Here is a 20,846-nt window from a genome sequence, read left to right as displayed (position 1 = left end):
CCAGAAGCTTTGGAGATCATGAAGCAAGTTCATGACGGAGTGTGTGGAGCGCATAAATCTGGAATAAAGATGAGATGGTTGATAAGGAGGTATGGCTACTATTGGCCATCCATCCTGAAAGATTGTATCAAATATGCTAGGGGATGCCAGCCATGTCAGAGACACGGGAACATCCAAAGAATTCCGACGGATGAGCTTCACAGCGTTGTCAAACCATGGCAATTCAAGGGCTGGGCCATGGACTTAATAGGGAAAATCTATCCCTCATCATCTAAAGGCCACTCGTTCATCCTTGTGGCTACAGATTTTTTCACCAAATGGGTAGAAGCAGTGCCTTTGAAGAAAGCGGAGCAAGGGGATGTCATTAACTTTGTGAAAGAGAATATTATTCATAGATTTGGAATTCCAGAGTCATTGACCACGGATCAGGGAACTATGTTCACAAGCTCAGATATGAGGGAATTTGCAGAAGATTATGGAATTAAATTGATAAACTCATCCCCTCATTATCCACAGTCCAACGGGCAAGCCGAAAGCATCAAATAAAGTATTAATAAAGATTCTAGCAAAAGATGATGGAGGAGAATCCCAGGGATTGGCCAAGGCTATTACCATGAACTTTGCGGGTGTACAGAACATCCAAGAGGGACTGCCACTGGAGTGAGCCTTTTTTCCCTTACCTTTGGCCATGATGCAGTGCTCCCATTGAAGATTATGGTACCATCGATGCGAGTGGCAAAGCAAAACAAACTTTCCCTTGAGCATTATAATGAAGCAATGATCATGGAGTTAGAAGAACTGGATGAGCTGAGAATCCAAGCGTACAATGCTTTGCTGTTACAAAACAAAAGTGACGAGAATCTACAACAAAAGAGTTAACAGGAAAAGTTTCCACGAAGGAGAAATAGTGTGGAAGACCATACTACCACTAGGAACAAAGGATAGGGAGCTGGGCAAATGGTCTCCCAACTGGGAAGGGACCATTCAAGGTACATAAGGTGTTAGACGGAAATGCATATTGGCTATCAAGCGTAGATGGCCATCCACACAAAAGATGCATAAACGGCAAGTATCTCAAGCCGTATTTTCCAAGTATGAGGGAAGGAAGTAGGAAAAGCTTGCGAGTGAAGGTAATATTCAGTGGGGAGTTGGCCTTCTTCAGTGGGGAGTTGGCCTTCCGGGCCACTTTTGTATATATTAAGTTCCTTATTTCAAGATGTAATATGATGTAGGCCTTAGGGCCACTGAAATAAATATCTGTTGTTTATGATTCAACAATAAAATTGATCGGAGAAAGTGGGACAGTAAGCCACTCTCATTCATTATTTTGAAGGCCCTTTGTTTCACTAGGGAGTCGGTCTTATGGCCACTTATTTCTAATGTTTTTATGGTATGAGAAATCATGGTGAAGTAGACCATACCGCCATTATAAATTGGTTGCTTGCATGTGCAGTAACAGGCCCGTGAAGTAGGCCATTAGGCCACTTAGAATAGGGCAAGAAAGAAACATATCGAGCGGGGAGTTGGGCTCACCGAACGGAACAGCGAGTAATAATGAAGAACAGAAAAGAACAAGGGCGTTATGCGAGCCACAAGAAGACCCAGAAGTTGACTTTGGAAGAAAAATAGGCTAACCAGCCATTTTTGTATGTTTTTAGCTTCATGTTGTGGGATTTTGTTTGAATGTAGGCCTTAGGGCCACTAATGTAAATATTTGTTATGATTCAAAAACAAAGACGATCAATTCAAGTTGGCCAGGAGGCCACTTTTATCATATTGAATTCATTTTGCTTCGATAAGAGATCAGGGGAGGAAATAATCGGGAGCGGGGAGTTTTAAGCCAACTTATGGTTTTGATTGAAGCTATTGAAATAAGTTGGGTTAAGTGGATTAAAAACGAATAGAAACTCTTTCCCAACATCCAATCCCAGACATCACATACAAACACACCTTCATTCCACATCCATCACCCAACAACCACAACACCAAACCAACAGTCAACAAATCAAAAGCGGAGTCACCACATGCAAGAACAGTAAGTAAACGTGTATGCGGGAAAGGGGTCCGACTGAAGTGCAAATGCATAAACGTGTATGCGGGAAAGGGGTCCGACTGAAGTGCAAATGCATATACGTGTATGCGGGAAAGGGGTCCGACTGAAGTGCAATGCATAAATGCTAGGGACGAGGGAGTCGTCTTGAGTGGATGCAGCATGTAAGAGCATATATGAGTTAAGAGTTACCTATGTTGCAAGATACCCCAATGACACCAGTGCTTAAGTGTTAAGTGCACCAGGGAGCTGAGGCCAACCTATGGCCAATCTCAATCCAGCATTACATGTGAAGAGCAAACATGCAAACCGCATATACAACAAGAGACTACATATGTGGGAACCCGGACGCTAATTCATGTCTTAATCATTATTAAGGTCAAATATAACAATTAAGAAAAGTGGGACTAATTTTTTTTTTTAAAATTATAAATGCAGAAACGTAAAAATAATCTATCTGATATACATATCAATATCAAAGTACAAGTCATTTACTACATATCTCTATCTCAACTAGGTTCAACAACTATACATCCTGAATTCTATTCTGCTTCTGGGCCCGGATCTCCACGCTAACTATAATCTCTCATCCTCTTCCTGATCCTGATCATGTCCCACCTGTTGTCATGCACACATACAAACAAGACAACAACCAGATAACTCCTGTGAGAATTACATTCCCAGTATAAATCATGTATACATGCATTTCATATAAACAGGTATAACAGTATGAAACAGATATTCATAACATGTATCAAAATCAGAAACATGAATCAATACAAACTCTGAATCACACTCCGTGACTCTTAGACTCTGACTCGACTCATCCTAATCCAGGGATCCCGATCGGAATAAGAACATACACCCACCTACACTCCCGATTGGGGTGGTGGTACGTTCTTATTCATGGACTTTGGCTCTTTCGATATCGAATATCAGTAATAGAAGAAACTCCAATTCTATCCACTTTGATATAACCAAACATCCGGCGTCTTGGCGAATCAGCCACAGACTAGGCACATCAGCCCTGGCATATCGGCCAAACCTCTGTGACAATGTGCAATGGCCCAGTGACGATTCCATCACTATCTGGTACCTCTGTCACGAGATCAATCGTCTACGACTAGGCGCACCAGCCTATGACTCAATACATAAATCAATAGACCAAAGATATCAATCTCATTCAATTGCAATTATCAATGCAATAAGGTAAAGTATGTGATTTTGGGAAACTCAAGTCGAATCGGACTCGAGTTGTGCAATCCCGTATCAACATCAATTTATACCTTTCATTTCGTTCTGTCGATCTCACTCTATCGAAGTCTCGAGCTCACTACCTGTCAAATCAATCTGGCAATAACAATATCGAATACACTGTATCAATGTCTAACTCAATTCAAGACATGTTCTGATCAATACTCAATTCAAACATAATCTGATCCATATCAACGATATCATGATACAATCTCGTAGTACCGGCAATACAATATCAGTATATATAATCAACAACTCCTCTGATCCAAATCTGAATAATATCAATATACCCAGCAATACAGTATCAATCAGATATCAATACCAACACTTCATAATTGATAACAACACAATTCTGATATCAAATCAGTCTAATCACAATCAAATCAACTCTGAAAATTCATAACAATTTCATACGGTATCTGTTCTTCGATCCGATTTCAATTATACGATGTCTACTATGTCAAGAACAGAATATGTCAATCATATCTGATTCTGGCAATATCATAATTCCAAGACATATCAAAACTTAGTAAAACTTACGTCCATTTGTAGCCTGCGTTGATAGTAACACAGTACTGAAGTCGGATTATAATTCAGACGGACGGATTTTGCACAATCCAAATCTAAAGTCACGAACTTGAAGTTGGCCTCGGTTTCTCGTTTTTCCCCTCTCTTTTCCATACTAACTGAAAGCTTGTATATATATATACACATTGCATGAGAAGGCTAGGTGACTCATTCTTTCAAGTAACACGTCTCGCGCATATGCGCGACCTCAACCGGCGCATATGCGCGAGACCTACTGGTCTCCGCGATAAGCTTCTCGGCAGCTCGCGCATATGCGCGCCCTCATTCGGCGCATATGCGCAAGGTCCTTCATCATTCTTCACAACTCTCGGGTACCCTCGCGCACATGCGCGGATCAATATTGCGCGCGCATATGCGCGAGGTCCTCTGCCTGCCTCGCGCATATGAGCCCGGCGGGGTCGCGCATATGCGCGAGGTCTTTTCCTCGCACATAGTTCCAACTTCTTTTCCGGCTTCCCCGGTCTGATCCGTTCTGTCTATAATCACATTTCAATTATCCACAAATCATATCAGATTATGATAATCAAATTATCGGGCCTTACAACATACCTATTCTTTTCACCGCCTATGGAAATGGCACCGGAATGAAGAATGCATGCAGAATGAGCTTTCTTGGTCTCTTGGGCCCCCAAAGGTCCTTCAGATCAATAAAAATGGCCATGATAATTCCAAATCCAAGGAGGAATGGAAGCTACAGAGGGCAAACATGCTATATAGGTGTCGGTGGTTGTAGTTGATGTGTCCACCAGTTCAAAAGATGTTAAAACCTGTGGGGATTTCAAGTTTGTGTCGAGAAATGATGTCCTCTCCTGCTCTGCGGCAGAAGGGGAAAAGTCCAGTACCCTGCTCCCAGATGATAGAGGCAAAGCTACTGCTATCACGAACAAAGCTCTTGAGGCTTTCCTCAGCAAAGTTCAAAGTGATGACATTCTTGCTGGAGTTATCGGGCTTGGTGGCAGTGGAGGGACATCTTTAATTTCCTCTGGTTTTCCGTCCCTTCCCATTGGAATCCAAAAGGTGATTTATCAACTGTGACCAGTGGCAATGCCGAACCATATGTTGGAACATCGAATTTGGTGTTATTTCCATCAGTGGTGGATGTTTGTGGCATTAACAGTGTGAGTAGATCGGTGTTATCTAATGGCGCTGCCGCTTTTGCTGTAATGGTGATGGGACGGCTAAAAAACTTTCCAAAGAATCAGCCACTGATAATGAGAAGCCTACATTAGGTATAACGATGTTCAGGGTTACAACTCCTGTGTCAATGCTGTCAAAGATAGATTAGCTCAAGAAGGATTCGAACCATTAGTTTTCCATGCCACTGGTATAGGAGGAAGGGCTATGGAAGATCTTGTCAAAGCCGGACTTATACAGGGTGTTTTGGATATCACCACAATTGAGGTAGCTGATTACATTGTAGGAGGAAACATGGCATGTGACAGTTCACGTTTCGATGTCATATTAGATAAGAAGATACCCTTGGTTCTAAGTGTTGGTGCCTTAGATATGGTGAACTTTGGACCCAGAGCCACCGTACCTTCAAATTTTCAACAGAGAAAGATTTACGAACACAATAAACAGGTTACACTAATGCAACTACAATTTATGAGAATATGAAATTTGCAGCTTTCAAAGCAAAGAAGTTAAACAAGTCATCATCAAAGGTTCGTGTCTGCTTGCCAAAGATGGGAGTTTCTGCCTTAGATGCACCAGACAAGGCGTTCTATGATCCAGAGGCTACTGGTGCTCTTATACATGAAATGCAGAGGAAAAATGGTTGACTCGATGGTGGTTGACGTGGATCTTCCGCCGAAGCCTCCGTCAACTACCGAATTTGGTTCGACGCGATCGGTTCCACTCATCGACACAACATTATTTTCTCAACAGCAACCCATCGACAACAACTGTAATTTGGGCGACGATGTTGGCTTGAGAAGAAGAATAATCCTCGGTAGTGGAGTCACGGAGAGGCGCCGGAGATGATTCCTGAGCCACCGTGAAATATTCAGCAACTACGGTGTATGGGAGTCGACGGCGGAAGCGAGACGAATGGATTCCAAGTAACAGCGCGCTTCCTCACTAATAGAGGAGAGCAATCAAACAAAGAGCAGGGAGCGCTGAAGCGGGAAGAAGAGAAAGGGCCAAAATTGGGGATTTGAATTTGAGAAGAAATCGGCTGTGAAGAAATCCAACGGAGAATTGGGCTCGGCCCAAAGTTGCTAGCCCACTTTACGATAAATGCTTGTGGGCCGCTCCAAATAAACAAAATGGAATTGGCTTACATACAAGCATTTTGGCCCACTGACCAATGCTTGCGGGGGGCAATTGTTTGGACTAAAAATAATTAATTATGGAAGCCCAATTAAATGTTGAAGCCCAATTAAATTATATAAGCCCATAACAGATTAATTCTCCTCAATTCAAACCGATCACAACGTGGGAGGAAAGAAATGGAGATCGTGCGAAGGTAGTGTGAAAGATCATGGGCTCATGGGGGAATGGAGAGAAACGACATAGCGCATGGAAGAAAAAGACATCGGCACGCAAGACAACTGAACTCTACAGACAAATCTGCAAAAAAGCTCTCTGCTAAAATTCCAATATTCAAGCAATAATTTTTCAAGCTTTCCAGCATATTTCTAGCAATCTACGTCTTCTCGTTTTAAATTTCATCAACTCTATTTGTTATATTTTTATGTCTTGTAAATTTCTACGATTTATTGAAAATATAAACAATGTCAGGGGTTTATTCCTCAAATTCCAATAGTTTTCTTCATTTTGGCGTTATAGTTGTTTTAAGAGATTAGAACCGACGGTCAAATTTAGAATTCACTTTCGTCTGTTTTTAGAAGTTAGATTTTTATCATTTTCACACAAATCGGTACACTTTCGCACCTGGCACGCCCGCAAATCAAATATTGTGCAAACATCAGTACAATATTTTTAATTTTTTGTACCGATTTTCATATGACAAAAGACATGTGGGTCTTAAAAGTGCATGAATATTTTTTTTGTAAATAAGGGAATGCAAATACATTTTTCTTCATCAAGTAATTTGGGTTCGAGAATTTAATGAGAATTTATACTTAATTAATTGTATAATCCAGGTATTCGAGCTTTAATTTTGAACTAATAATCCTGAGGAAGAATGAGCTTCCCCTGGGTTCGTCTCACCAATAAATTGGGATTCAATCATAACCTATACGTACATACTCGGAATTGTGTTTCATGTGAATCTTGGCTATTACTTTAGTTCTACACGTTCAGTAAATTTATGGGCTTTAATTTGTTGAAATCACTGTTGGATTATCAAAGGCCCAACCATTACTATATGGAAAGGATCAGCTCGGCCCACTAAGATACTCCACTGAATAGATAATTGCATGTGAAAGCCTATAAAATATTTAGTGAAATAAATTTCAAATATATATATATATATATAGAACTGCTACGCTACACACCATGAGTGTGTACCATGATGGGCGCCGCCCCAACCCCACATCATTTTTCATTTTTTTTTTGTTTTTTAAAAATTAAAATTACAGCTAACATTAAATTTAAAAACTCTACAAAATTGTCAAATTAGACATGAGCTTTGTGGGTGCCGCCGCCAGCCCACACCATAATTTTTTTTTTGTTTTTAAAAAATTACATTTACTAAAATCATCAGATTTCAAACTCACGGCAAAGAAGATATATACAAAGCTTAAGATTCAGAAATAGTAGGCAAACAAGATACTCTTTCTCTTCCGAAACTCACCTTCCACCCAGTCTCTCAATCTCCGCTGCCTCCCGTTCAAGCTCCGGTGAAACTTTACCAAGGTATGCTTCGAATCTCGTGGATTTTACAATGGTTTTTTTAGATTAGGGCTTCTAACCTTACATTTACGGTATCTGCAATTCCATATTTATAGAAGAATGAGGTTCAAGATTTGTGTTGCAATTACAGAAGAACATAGCTTATAAATTTGTGTTTTAATTACACAAAAACAAAGCTTACGACATTTTATTTGTGCGTAAAAGATGGATACGTTATTTTCAATTACTTTTTCCCAAATCTTTCTTGTTGTTAGTTCACCTATTCATATTTGTGTTCATTTTCTAGAATAGTGTGTTGAATTTGTGTTCATTTTCAAGATGTCCTCATCTCATTTTACGATTGTGATAACAACTTTAATATTAAAAAATTTTGGTTAACATTGAACTAATTATTGCTCATATCAAGAAATGATAACTATTTAGTTCTCAGTCGGCAAAATGTGTATGAAATGAGATTAAGTCAAAATTTGACAATAAAATTTCGTTTGTATTAAAATATATTAAAAAATAAAATATTTTTAATTTCCTTTAATTTATTTAGACAAACTATCGATACTATAGGATTTATAATTATCATCACTAATTATGATAGTATTTTCTATTAAGTCAAAGAAATTTGCTGTATAAAATCATCATATTTTTCTAAATTGTGTGTTTGTCATTTTTGCTCTAAGCAATGGAAAAAAATAGTGGTGATGATCAGCTATTCATTCCCCAAGTTGCAGACGATCGAAAACCGAAAATCGGGATGAAATTCGCATCACTGGATGATGCATTTTCATACTATAACCAATATGCACGAGAAGCCGGGTTTAGCGCGAGAATGAGCAATAGTAAGAAACAAAATATGACAAATGAAGTTGTCTGGAAAAAATTTGTATGCTTTAAAGAAGGCCATACAGATGAACTCCGCCGGATGAAACATGTAAAAGACGATCAACCGAAACAGGAAAGAGCTCGTGGTGAAGTTAGAACTGGATGTAAGTCAATGATTACATTTGTCAAGGAACAAACTGGTCCTAATTGGGTTGTCAGTACCTTCATGGAAGTCCATAATCATCCACTTTCGACTCTTTCAAAGGTGCATTTGCTACGCTCACATCGAAATGTCTCAGTATCAAAGAAAGCATTGATTCAACAATTTTCAGAAGCCAATGTACCGATTTGTCAACAAATGCGATTATTGGAAATAGAGTATGGAGGGCCTGAGCATGTAGGTTGCACAGAGAAGATATTAGAAACTGTGAGAAAATCGTAAGAGATGAACAAAAAGGTATTGATGCTGAAACACTAATTGAGTTCTTTGCATCTGAGAAAGACAAGTGTTCAGCTTTTTTCTTTGATTAGGAGACTGATTCGGATAATAGATTTAGTAGGTGTTTTTGGGCAGATCCTGTATCAAGGATGACAAACAGTGTATTGGGTGATTTAGTGGTGTTTGATACGACATATAACACTAACAAATATGGTATGATTTTCGCACCATTTGTAGGAGTTAACAATCATCATCAGACAATCGTTTTTGGTTGCGGATTTCTAAGTGACGAGAAGACTGAGTCTTTTGTTTGGTTATTTAACAAGTTCATAGAAGCCATGCCTAAAGGTGCACCAGACGTGATCATTACTGACCAGGATCCTGCTATGACAAAGGCCATTGCACAAGTTTTCCCACAAGTAGTGCATCGATATTGTTTGTGGCATATACTGAACAAATTTTCAGATAAATTAAATCCTGTGACTTTTCGTGACTACTATCAAAGCATAAAGAACGTCATTCAAAATTCTACAACACCTGATGAATTTGATAAGTCTTGGGAAGATGTTATAAAGTGTGCTAATTTGAAAAAAAATGATTGGTTGTTATTGATGTATAAATTACGACAGAAGTGGGTGCCAGCATATTTTAACAATGTATTTTGTGCTGGAATCTCAAGTAGTTAGAGATCTGAAAGTTCACATGCATTTTTCAAGAAGTACGTCTCTAATAAGAACTCATTGATGGATTTTACCACTCGTTTCAATAGGGCACTCCGACATCAAAGGCACAATGAGTTAGTTGCTGACCATATTGATTTGAATGAGTGTCCCAAAATTAAGTCAAAGAGGCCAATGGAAACTCAAATGGTCAAGGTGTACACGAAAAGAAAATGGTTAGAGTTTCAAAGTGAAATGAATGAGAGTGATGGTTATTTTCTGCAACAAACGTCTGAAGGAGTTGAATTAGTGGTTTACAATGTGATGAATTTTCAAAGTTGTTCTTCCTCCAAACCAAGGGTGCTCACTCATAATAAACTGATGGACTCCATATCATGTAGTTTTATGAAATTTGAGTTCGATGGCATTCCATGCAGACATATGTTAGCTTTTTTTCATATTAGCCAAGTGTATCAATTGCCTGATAAATATATACTGAAACGATGGACACGAGTTGCAAAGGTTGATGCCATGTATTTCAAGACTGAGCAAAATAGCATCGATGATCCAGAAAAGAGTTTGATGTCAAGATACTCGAGGTTATCTTATAAAGCTTCCGTAGCAATTGATGATGCGTCGTTGACTGATGAGGGGACAAACTTCTTGGATAAACAATTAGATTATATTTTAAGCAAAATTAAAGAGATAAACACTAGTAATACTTTCAACAGTGAAAGTCAAAAGAAGAGAACCATGGATGTGGTCCTTGGTATTATTGATCCTTCTGAAATAAGAGCAAAGGGGTGTGGGAAGAGATTGAAATCATCAAAGGAGAAGTCAATCTCAAAGGCCAGACTATGTCGTGGATGTGAGAGTCGAGGTGTGTCTCATGACAAGCGCAATTGTCCAATTTTGCATAACGGGTATGTGTTGATTAATATTGTGTGTATTTTATAAATTTTTTACAAATCAAATAATTTCATTTATTTTGTAAATATGACGATGTGTCGTTTACTAGATCAACTATACATGATCATGATAACAACGATGACAACATAAATGAAGAAGAGTTTACATCAATGGCTGGTACTTTAAATGTTTAATTTTTTTAAACAATAGTGTTATGAGATATTGATGTTAAGAATTGTATTTATTATTGCAGGTTCTAACAACATGCGAACAACTGGAACACAGTTGGATTAATGAATTAAGTTCATTTATGCAACGAAATGTCCTTTTTGTTTTTCATTTAGTAATCTTTTGGTGCATCGTGTTATTCTTTTTTTCATTTAGTTCCACCTATGAGATTGTTAAGTTCTTTATTTTTTGGTATTTATTTATTTGATTTTCAGAATTTTTTTCTATTAGTTTTGTTGTTTTTTATAGCTTCAATCATAAAGAACTTGTGTGATAGATGCAAAGCTCATGTTAATTTGGTATTTTTTTAGTTTTTTGAAATCTGATGATTTTAGTAATTGTAATTTTTAAAAAACAAAAAAAAAATTATGGTGTGGGCTGGCGGCGGCACCCACAAAGCTCATGTCTAATTTGGCAATTTTGTAGAGTTTTTAAATTTAATGCTAGCTGTAATTTTAATTTTTAAAAAACAAAAAAAAAATGAAAAATGATGTGGGGTTGGGGCGGCGCCCATCATGGTACACACTAATGGTGTGTAGCGCAGCAGTTCTCTATATATATATATATATAACATTAATTAAATTCTTATATTAATTCTCATTTCTTCCTTATCCTTATGGATAACTTTAGTATAAAACACGATTATTTTTAATTTTATTATTAAAAAAACAAGTGATTTATCATCCCAAACACGGTTTAAATGGATAGAAACAATTTAATCGTGTCAGATTGGGCCTACACTTTATGTAACCATTACTACCTGGGTTGGGCTTGAGCCCATCTTACTAAAGATATTACTTCTATCACATGCCGGAATCACAATCAAATTAAATTTTCAAAAATGTTAAAGTGCATTTAGATCTATAAATTTCAAATTTTTTGATTTGTTTGAATGTACTAAATTCAAATGAATTTCAAATTTAATGTATATGCTAAACGTTTCCAATAGTTATTTTAAAGTTTTTCAAAATGGTGTTGCGGACGGGGTTAATTCGAGACAACTCAATCTCCCAAGAGTAGACTTTTACTATGAGAATTTCTCTTGTGATACGATCTCACAAATCTTTATCTGTGAGACGGGTCAATTCCTACCGATATTCACAATCAAAATAATATCTCTTAGCATGAAAAGTAATACATTTTCATGGATGACCCAAATAAGATATATGTCTCACAAAATACGACTCGTGAGATCGTTTCACACAAGTTTTTGCCCTTTTACTATAACTCCACATAATTCTTTACATTTTCCTTTCTCTTGAAGTATGCAAACAACTTTCAAAATTTTACCGAGTATTCATATAAATAATTTTTTTTCCCAATAGTTAGTTACAAGACCGCAAATTAAATAGAGATATATTAGTAAAAGAGTAGAAAAAATATTGTTAGAAATGGTACATGTCTATCAATATTGGACAAACAAACAAAAATATAAATTATATAATTGAAACTGAAAGAGTGATTGTTAAAAGAAGTTACCAATTCTGCTAGCTTTCTTGAAACCGTTCTTGTAATTTGACTTTTATTTGTGAGTAGGTAGACCGTCTCACGAATCTTTAATCCGTGAAACGGGTCAACTCTACCAATATTCACAATAAAAAGTAATCATTTTAACATAAAAAATAATATTTTTTCATGGATGAACCAAATAGGAGATCCGTCTCACAAAATACGATCTGTGAGACCATCTCACACAAGTTTTTGTCTTTATTTGTGGTTGCAAATGATGATGTCGAAGTAATTGAAATCACTTCTATCGATCCGTTCAAATCAAATCATTTCATTAGAATACAATCTTAATTCTTAGAATAGGTCTCTTGTGAGACGGTCTTACGAATCTTTATCCGTGAGACGAATCAACTCTACCGATATTCACAATAAAAAGTAATACTCCTAGTATAAAAAGTAATACTTTTTCATAGATGATCCAAATAAGAAATTCATCTCACAAAATATGACTCGTAAGACCATTTGCACACAAGTTTTTGCGTAATTCTTATTAAAACAATGAAGTTCTAATTCAAAAATTATTTACTAATATTTAAAAAAAAAAAATCAGTCAAGAGTTTCATTGGTCGGATGTTTGGACAATTGTCTTGCTGTGTTTTGTTGGGAAGTCGCTTGTTTTCTGACTCGGAACAAGAGGTGCTGGTTGGTTCATGTCAGAGTGAAAACGACATATGAAGCATAATGTACAACTTGATAATGAAGTAACAACCAGAGTCGCAGCGCATTTAATTGGCCACCCGTATCAACTTCATTGCAAATTTTATTTTTTTTAATATACACGAATTTTCGTTTTGAATAATTTGTCACACCCGATTCGGTATATTATTTATTTTTTCTCGTTGTTTTGGAGAAAAACCATTAATAAAAATAATCTAAAAAAACCATTATGTTATTTTTTCTATTAAAAAAGACACGAATAAATTTTCTTCTTCGGGTAGGGTTATCAGATATATTACATATAAACTCGTGGAAAATGGGGAGAAAAAAAAACTTTATCTTTCTACTGATTTTTCTCATTTTAGTTTCGGTTCATTATTTCGTCAAACTTTGATCTTGAAGCTCTAACTTTTGATTTTTATCTGTGTTCTAATTTTAATGTGACATTAACATTTTCGACGTCATGTCAACAACTTTCGGCACCATATTAATATTTTCTCGTGTCACATCTACATTAAGACGTAATAAGACTAAAAACCCCAAAAATTTAATTAGTTATTTGCACAGAAACCAAAATTTGAATGGTTAGTAGACCAAAATTTAAAATGGGACAAGTCGATCAATTTAAAATTTTATTTCCCATATATTTAGTGCTAACACTTTAATTACTCAAAATGAATCATATACGTGCAACGTGCATGATATAAAAATAAATTTAATTTATAAGCGTCGATTATATATAATAGCGGATATTAATTATAAGTATTTTTGGGTGAATTGCATAGAAAAGTTATGGATTAATTTTGAAAATTTCCAAAAATAAAATGCTAGCAACAATTTTGAACAATTGTTAAATTCCAGTCATTCAAAAACAGTTCAAAACCAACCCTAAACCCTAGTTATGCTTATGGTTCTCATCAACTTTTTCACATGTTACCATAACCATTTCTATTGAAAATACAAGTGCTATACATATGTATGACTTCTACAAATTAAATTTTTAGAAAGGTTAAAATCAGCTCTTCAATTCAAAAACCCTTTGTCGTCATTTTTTTTTTTTTTTGGAACGTAACGAAGTATAAAAAAAATTATTCGGACATGAACAGCCAAACAAATTAGACGGACTTATATATTGGACTCCAAATTCTTTCTTTGAAATCCATCCATCCAAATGCGTATATTTTCTTGTCAAATCGACGTTAAATTGATTCAAACTTATGCATATATTTCTTGGTCATGCTCATGGATTTAGCATTTTTGAATTTATTAAATAGCCTTCCCATTTATTTAAGATGCTAGTATATGCATAAAAAGTACGTATAAAATAATCGCAGCATTATACTTTGAGAGAAAAAATGACAATGGAGTCTTGCAATCATTTTTTTTCTTCATCTCTAATTGTTATTAATTAGGTTTACATTATTTTGTCTTTCATTGACCACATTCATTGTAAGAAAAACCCTAAAAAATTAAGTAATTCGATAATCTCTATAATTTTCCATTACTAGGGATTGGCCCCATATTAGTCGCTCCATGCCACCCTCATTGTAATAATTAGAAGATTTAATCTTTTAATTATGAACATTTTTTAAATTAATTTTTTTAATTTTTAATTATACGTAAATTCCATCAAATCTTAGTTCGATTTATTCATTATTATAAATATTAATTAATTGATTGGTAAAATTACAGAAATTATTCATTATCGTTCTTGAAAATAGAAAATCTTCATGCTATGATGCAAATAAAAATAATAACACAACATTTATTTAGTCCTATCGCGCATAAATATTAGTTTGTTTCAGTCTATCCTGCATTTACGTTTCATATATCTCCAAATAATTCATCATAAATAATTTCAAATATCTTCCATAACATAAATTCAAATTTATTGGTAATTGAATATGGCCATCTTCATTAATGGCACATTTTTTTTCCTATTAAGTGATGATAACTAATAGCAAAAAAAAAAAATACATCACTACATCATAGAACTTAGTCCAATTACATGACTTTTTATGTTTCGTTTTTTTGTAATTGTTTGACATTTCATACGTAGATATCACTCGTCTAACGAGCGTCGCGTAAAATATAAAATCCAATATAGATTTATAAGTTGTTTATATAAAAATATGATACATACAAATAAAACTTTGTATTAGCTAGCTTTTATTCGGTGTTCAAGAATATATATAACGTTGATGGGAAAATAAGAGAACATAATTTCGTTGGAGATAGAGAAAACCCTCATGATCGAGTAATAAAAAAAATTCCATTTGGGAAAAAATTAAATTGAACAGCCTTCACAGATTTGGAAGGATTAAATTCTTGGTATTGTATAATAAACTCATGAACCTTCCTCCATATTATTGGAATTTAAAGTATCTCATTCATATATATATCCTTAATTTTTCTACTGAAATTGAAACCTACATTTATATTTAAACCTACCTTTTAATTAATACAATAATTAATGTCAATATGAACTCTTTATATTTTATCGGCTCTATAATGGTTCTTGCTGCACAATATAAATTTAGCACTAGTGGTCATATTTGAAAATTAAAAAAAATGATATGTATAAGAATTTGCTTTTAAAATTTAATCGGATGCCAGTATTTTATTAAATATAAGTATAGTTGCTCTGAGTCGGTGTAGCTACAGTTTCTTTTGTAAAAACTATATATATATATCTATGATCACTCAAAAAATCGTTTGATGAAGGAAAGTTCTAAAATTGACAATTATAAGCTGATCTATATATAATTTTCATCCTCTATAATGGGTCAAAAAAATTTCTTAGAGCAATAAATCGGATTTTTGAAACATTTAATCAAATTTTCAATTGATTGATGACATGACGTTAATATGAATATATGTACTAAAATCGCTAGACAATGGTGACATGAACATACGTGTAGCGTCATATCATCAATCATTGTCGATATTCTAGAGAAAATATGAATATATGTACTAAAAAACCAATTTTCTAAAATATAACAAATTTTGACTAATTAGATGACCAGAATCTATTAGCGCCAACTTATAGGACGATTTGAAATTTCAGATTATTATTTCAAGGAACTATGCTTTTCATTCACATAATCTTGATGATAAAAGCTCGATTCCGAGTAAAATGACCGTAGTTATCATCTCTAAAGGTTTTCAAATAGAGCAGATAACTGAATTACAGGCTATCATAATATATACAAGAAACAGACTTGTGAATTAATAAAGTTATAAACCAGGCTACAGAATCATTTTATAGGCCAAAGATCTTTGTAGATAAACCATATGAAACAAGTTTTACTCAATTCATATCTTAGTGGACATAAAATAGGAATTCTCATGAAAATTTTCTTCTAAAACCAATAAAAAATTACCATCACAAATTCAATACATATAGGTATACATTCAATACAATGAACTCAAAGTTATAATTCGAGTCATTTAATTAATTGCAAGCTCTCTTATGCATATAGCAAATGGAATATTATTCTCAGCAATAATTTTCAAAATTAATGGTATGAGTTTCTCTCTTATTGTGCATTTACCTTCTCAGATTTGTTAATCATTAGTCTTAATTTACCTCTATATTTATGTTTTTCAGATGTCTTTATAAATAATAACTGAAAACCTAGTTTAGTGTATACAAGTACACAAGTTTCTAAGTTGTAAACACTTTGTTCCATTTAACCCTTCTGAGGATTAATAAATCTCTACATAAATTTCATGAAAATTATTTTTAAAATATAAAACATAAAACTAGGATCTTCACATTTCTTTATTAGAATCACCCAAATCCATCCAAAAAACTATGAAAATTTAAGAAATCAATATATAGCTAGCTATATATCAAGGAGTTGTTGGTCATCATAATAGGTTTTAATGAATGCTACCATACAATAATATCATATATTTATTTTACCTCCAATGATACAAGAAAACATTACAGGGATTCAAATTTCAAAAGTTCGATCTCTAGCCTGAAATGCACAACACCCCTGAAATTATTTACATATATAACATGACTAACCATAACCGCTACACCGGCAGGATAATATAGTTAATCTTCCTTATAAAAATAAGCTTATTGATCAAATAGTTGAAAATTTGGGGCCATAGCTGAGTATACAGAAATAGGGTTACCTGCAAATGGAACTTGATTTGTTGCTGAATATTGACTTGGTGATGGAGTGATTTTGTCAGTGGTGAAAAGATCCCAATTTCCAAGGAATCCCATGAAATGCGCGTTGGAATCTAGGCAACCTGCGACGGAGTCAGAGCAGTGACTGTAGTCTGAAATAGGGCAAGATCTCGATGTTCTTGAATTTCCAAGCAATTTCTCTATCGTGCCCTCATCGGATGATAGCTGCTGCACGATTGAGTTGAAATCAGGCATAATAGGTGAGACCTTATTTTCTTGATCATGGGATCTTGATTCTTGTTCAACACCTTCAAATGGGCAGCTGCTGGTCAAAGACTCTAACTTGAGGACATTTTCATTTTCGTGATTAGGGTTTGATTTGTTGCACCATTTGATCATCATTTTCTCTCTTGTTCTGCTCCTTGCCCTTGCTCTTGCCTTGTCTCTTGACTCCCTCAAAGAGGAATTGCACTCGGTTTTTTTCGATCCTTTGTCGGTTTTCTCGCTTGGGTTTAGGCAAGATGGCCCCGTGATATTTGTAGCCGGCCGTGAAATCATCATACCTTCTTTGACATCATTGTTTGAAATCTCCTCAAGCCCTGACATGACTTCACATTCAGAAAGAAAAGAGTCACTCCTCGCTTCACTCGTAGAAATATGCGGATGATCTTTCTCCAGCTCCTTAATCGCTTTCTTCGATTTCGTGAAGAGCCATTCAATGGTTTTGCTTGCTTTATCGAAGCCTAACATGTCTTGAAGATCGAAGAACTTTCGCGCGATTTGGAGGGATAATCTCATCCTTCTGTCTCTAATACCCTGAGCTGTGCAAATCTTGCTGTGTCTGTCTTTCTTGCCAGTTCTTTTCCGAGGAACCCCGCTCGTATTTCTTCTCCGCGGTGGTTTAAGATTAATCCCATTAGGATCAATTCCCTGATCAGCTTCTTTCCTATTCGAATTCGAAGCCGCAATACTCGGTTTTGTCACAGTATTGTGATTCTCAATCTGATCAACTGCATGATGATGATGATGATTTGCGGCCATGATCTGGCTCTGCGATAAAATCTGATTCAAGGGCATTTCGCGCTCATCGAAAAACGGAGAAGGAAAGTTCAAGAAAAAGGGAACTGGTTCATCTTGTAATTTGGAGCTAGGGTTTTGTTGATCACAGAGGAAAGAGGACCTCTTCAACAAGAAATCGAAAGGGTTGTCGTTCTTTGATGAAGGAAACATTATATGTCTGTAAATGCACCAGTTATGGTCTCTTTTAAACCTTTTTTAAGACGAGCTCATTCGAATAACTTTTTCTACGGTTGAAACAAGATCGACGTTATGAAGAAGAATGAAACTCGAGGAGAAATTAAAAATTTGGAGATTGTACCTTTTTTGGGTAATGAATGAAAGTTAGGGCTTGAATGTGGTCTGATCCAACCTTAGTGATGGTGATGGAGGGGAAGGGTGGTAGAAGAGATCAGGGTGGTTGATGTAGGATTTTACCAAATAAAATGATGTCTATATAGACGTATGTAAATTACATTGAGGTTCCTTGAATTTGAACTCAGATTTAACTTTTAACCTTTTATATTATCATAAAAAATTTTGTGAGGTGGTCGATTCAATTCTGTGATACAGATCTACTATTTGTGTCACTCGAGAAAAAATATTTTATTTTTTATGTCAAAAATAATATTTATTTATTATTGTAAATATGAGTATGATTGGTCTGTTTTACGGATAAAGATACGTGAGACAGTCTCACGAAATAGACAAGCTAATTATATTATATTGACTATACTGTAAATATTACTTACATTTGGAATTGCAAGTGGATTCAGTACTTTTTGATATTGCATCAAGTGTGTTAATCCCATAAATTTATTTGAGACTTATATATCAATTGAATATTCCAATTGACTGTGGAACATCTTTAGCGCATCAGTTGCCAGAAAATTCTCTTGGTATCTAACTGTTTAACATTAGTAGTATGGAATTAATTAAATTAGATATAAGATCATTTTAACATTTTTCATGTTTGTTTCATATACACGAAGTCTATTATCAAAATCACTCCCTTACAAATAATCTTCATGACTATGAAATGTAGGTTGGCAAGTAGGGGTGCAAATGAGCAAAGCAACTCGTGAGTAGCTCATGACATACTCGGTCAAAACTCAACTCGAGCTTGATTTGACTTCGCTCAAGTCAAGTTCGAATAGCACAATTCTTCACTCAAGTCGAGTTCGAGTTTTAATTGTTTTTACTCACAAGCTACTCGAGTAAATATATGTATATAATTTTTAAAAATGGTATATAACTTATGTCACGCCCCGAGACCGGGTTAGTCGACATCGGCGTTGTTTATCAATCACACAATTAAAAACAACCAGCCTCGTAGCACAGTATAAACCGAAAACTAGTTTATTTCATAATTTCTCAAAAACTTATGTCTTTACAACTGAAATAACTAATAAGGAAGCGTTTTACATGAAATTAAAAACAACGAAATTCGAAATAATGCTAACATGACTAACACTAAATCTCGAAGAATCACCATCCCCAGAATTGTTCTGATTCCTCCTCTTCAATTTCCTCCTCGGATTTCTCTGGGACAGGTTGTAAGGGGGGTGAGTATTTTGGAAAATACTCAGCAAGTGGGGGATATTGAAAACAACATAAACATTTTTTTATAACATTTTCGAAACATACATATAAATACAGCATGCTTTTCATAATCGTAACATCATAATCATATCATAATAACACTGCGATTTTTCACCTTTCATGGTTTACTGACGTCAGTCCCTAAGTTTTAATCCTCTAAGGGGGCGAGGCCATAAAACAGTTCTATCCCACTGTTAAGGGCCATATGTTGGAATTCCACCCATTTTCAGGGAATTCTCACAGTGTCAACGTATAAACGCAACAAGATTTTAAAAAAAACAACGTAGACGGGAGACGGAGCTCGACCGAATTTTTAAACAAAAATCGAAAATTCATATGCACCAAAAACCGAAATTTAAAACAGCCCACTTACCTTAAATTCTTGAAAAAACGTGAAAAAGGCTAGGGTTCTTCGAAATTCCTACTTCACTGGCTGGACGGCGGCAGGGCTTCGCTGTGCTCGAAAATTCCTAAGGAGACTAGAGGGAGAATTTCGAAATTTGTGTGAGAATTTAGGTGTGATTTTTGAGCTTATAGGGTCCTCCTATTTATAGGGGTTGGCTGCAATCTTGATCAAGAGTTATAGTTGCATTTGAACTCAGAATCAAATCTTCATCTAAAATCATGATCTATCCGTGATATTGTTTGAAATTTAAATCTTTTATCCCGGTATCTCAATCTCCACTTAAATCTTAGACCTTTATCTGCTAAATCTTCGAAATTCCTTAATAAATTCCTTGGATCGTGATAGATTTAATCACCCCAAAAGTTCAAGTACCGAAAATAATACCATAGAGCTTCAAAATTCTCCACACGATAAAATTATATACACGACTTAGATAACTCAAAACAAATCTTATATTCTGAATGGTTTAAATATTAATATCCCAGATTACACCATCCTAGCATAATCAAATTATTAATCTGATATTAGTCTGATATGATCACGCTTGTACAGAATCCCGGGTTTTACAACTTAAATATATTATTGTTCACATAAATATAAAATTTAAACGCTAAAATTATGTTGCTAACACTTTTAAGATTCTTGAACTCGAGTAACTCGATATTTTCATGATTCGAGCTCGAGCTTGAAATTTAATACTCAGTCAA

At 35.2% G+C, this 20,846-nt stretch overlaps 2 protein-coding genes and 1 pseudogene across 2 annotated transcripts; 2 read left to right on the top strand and 1 right to left on the bottom strand.

The window, feature by feature from the left end:
• The first annotated feature begins 726 nt into the window (after positions 1-726).
• On the top strand, positions 727-5,802 carry LOC142532403 (toMV susceptible protein tm-1(GCR26)-like; annotated as a pseudogene).
• Positions 5,803-8,387: 2,585 nt separating this feature from the next.
• LOC142532402 (protein FAR1-RELATED SEQUENCE 5-like) lies at positions 8,388-10,828 on the top strand. Its single transcript, XM_075638710.1, has 5 exons — positions 8,388-8,954; positions 9,059-9,540; positions 9,736-10,548; positions 10,644-10,711; positions 10,788-10,828. The coding sequence occupies exons 1-5, from the start codon at positions 8,388-8,390 to the stop codon at positions 10,826-10,828; spliced, it is 1,971 nt and encodes a 656-aa protein (XP_075494825.1).
• A 5,971-nt stretch (positions 10,829-16,799) lies between these two features.
• Positions 16,800-18,559, bottom strand: LOC142533870 (uncharacterized). The gene has a single exon (XM_075640783.1). It carries the CDS (start codon positions 18,303-18,305, stop codon positions 17,019-17,021), a length of 1,287 nt encoding a protein of 428 aa, XP_075496898.1. The 5' UTR covers positions 18,306-18,559; the 3' UTR covers positions 16,800-17,018.
• Positions 18,560-20,846: the final 2,287 nt, after the last annotated feature.

This window comes from Primulina tabacum, chromosome 18 (genome assembly GCF_025594145.1).
Source record: "Primulina tabacum isolate GXHZ01 chromosome 18, ASM2559414v2, whole genome shotgun sequence".
In the NCBI taxonomy this organism is placed as follows: domain Eukaryota; kingdom Viridiplantae; phylum Streptophyta; class Magnoliopsida; order Lamiales; family Gesneriaceae; genus Primulina; species Primulina tabacum.
This window is presented reverse-complemented; position numbering and strand designations above follow the sequence as displayed.

Coding starts and splice junctions, on each gene's coding strand:
- LOC142532402 (XM_075638710.1), top strand. CDS start 8,388: ATGGAAAAAAATAGTGGTGATGATCAGCTATTCATTCCCCAAGTTGCA. Junction 8,955..9,058: donor CAGAGAAGATATTAGAAACT/GTGAGAAAATCG, acceptor TTCTTTGATTAG/GAGACTGATTCGGATAATAG. Junction 10,712..10,787: donor AGAGTTTACATCAATGGCTG/GTACTTTAAATG, acceptor TTATTATTGCAG/GTTCTAACAACATGCGAACA.
- LOC142533870 (XM_075640783.1), bottom strand. CDS start 18,305: ATGTTTCCTTCATCAAAGAACGACAACCCTTTCGATTTCTTGTTGAAG.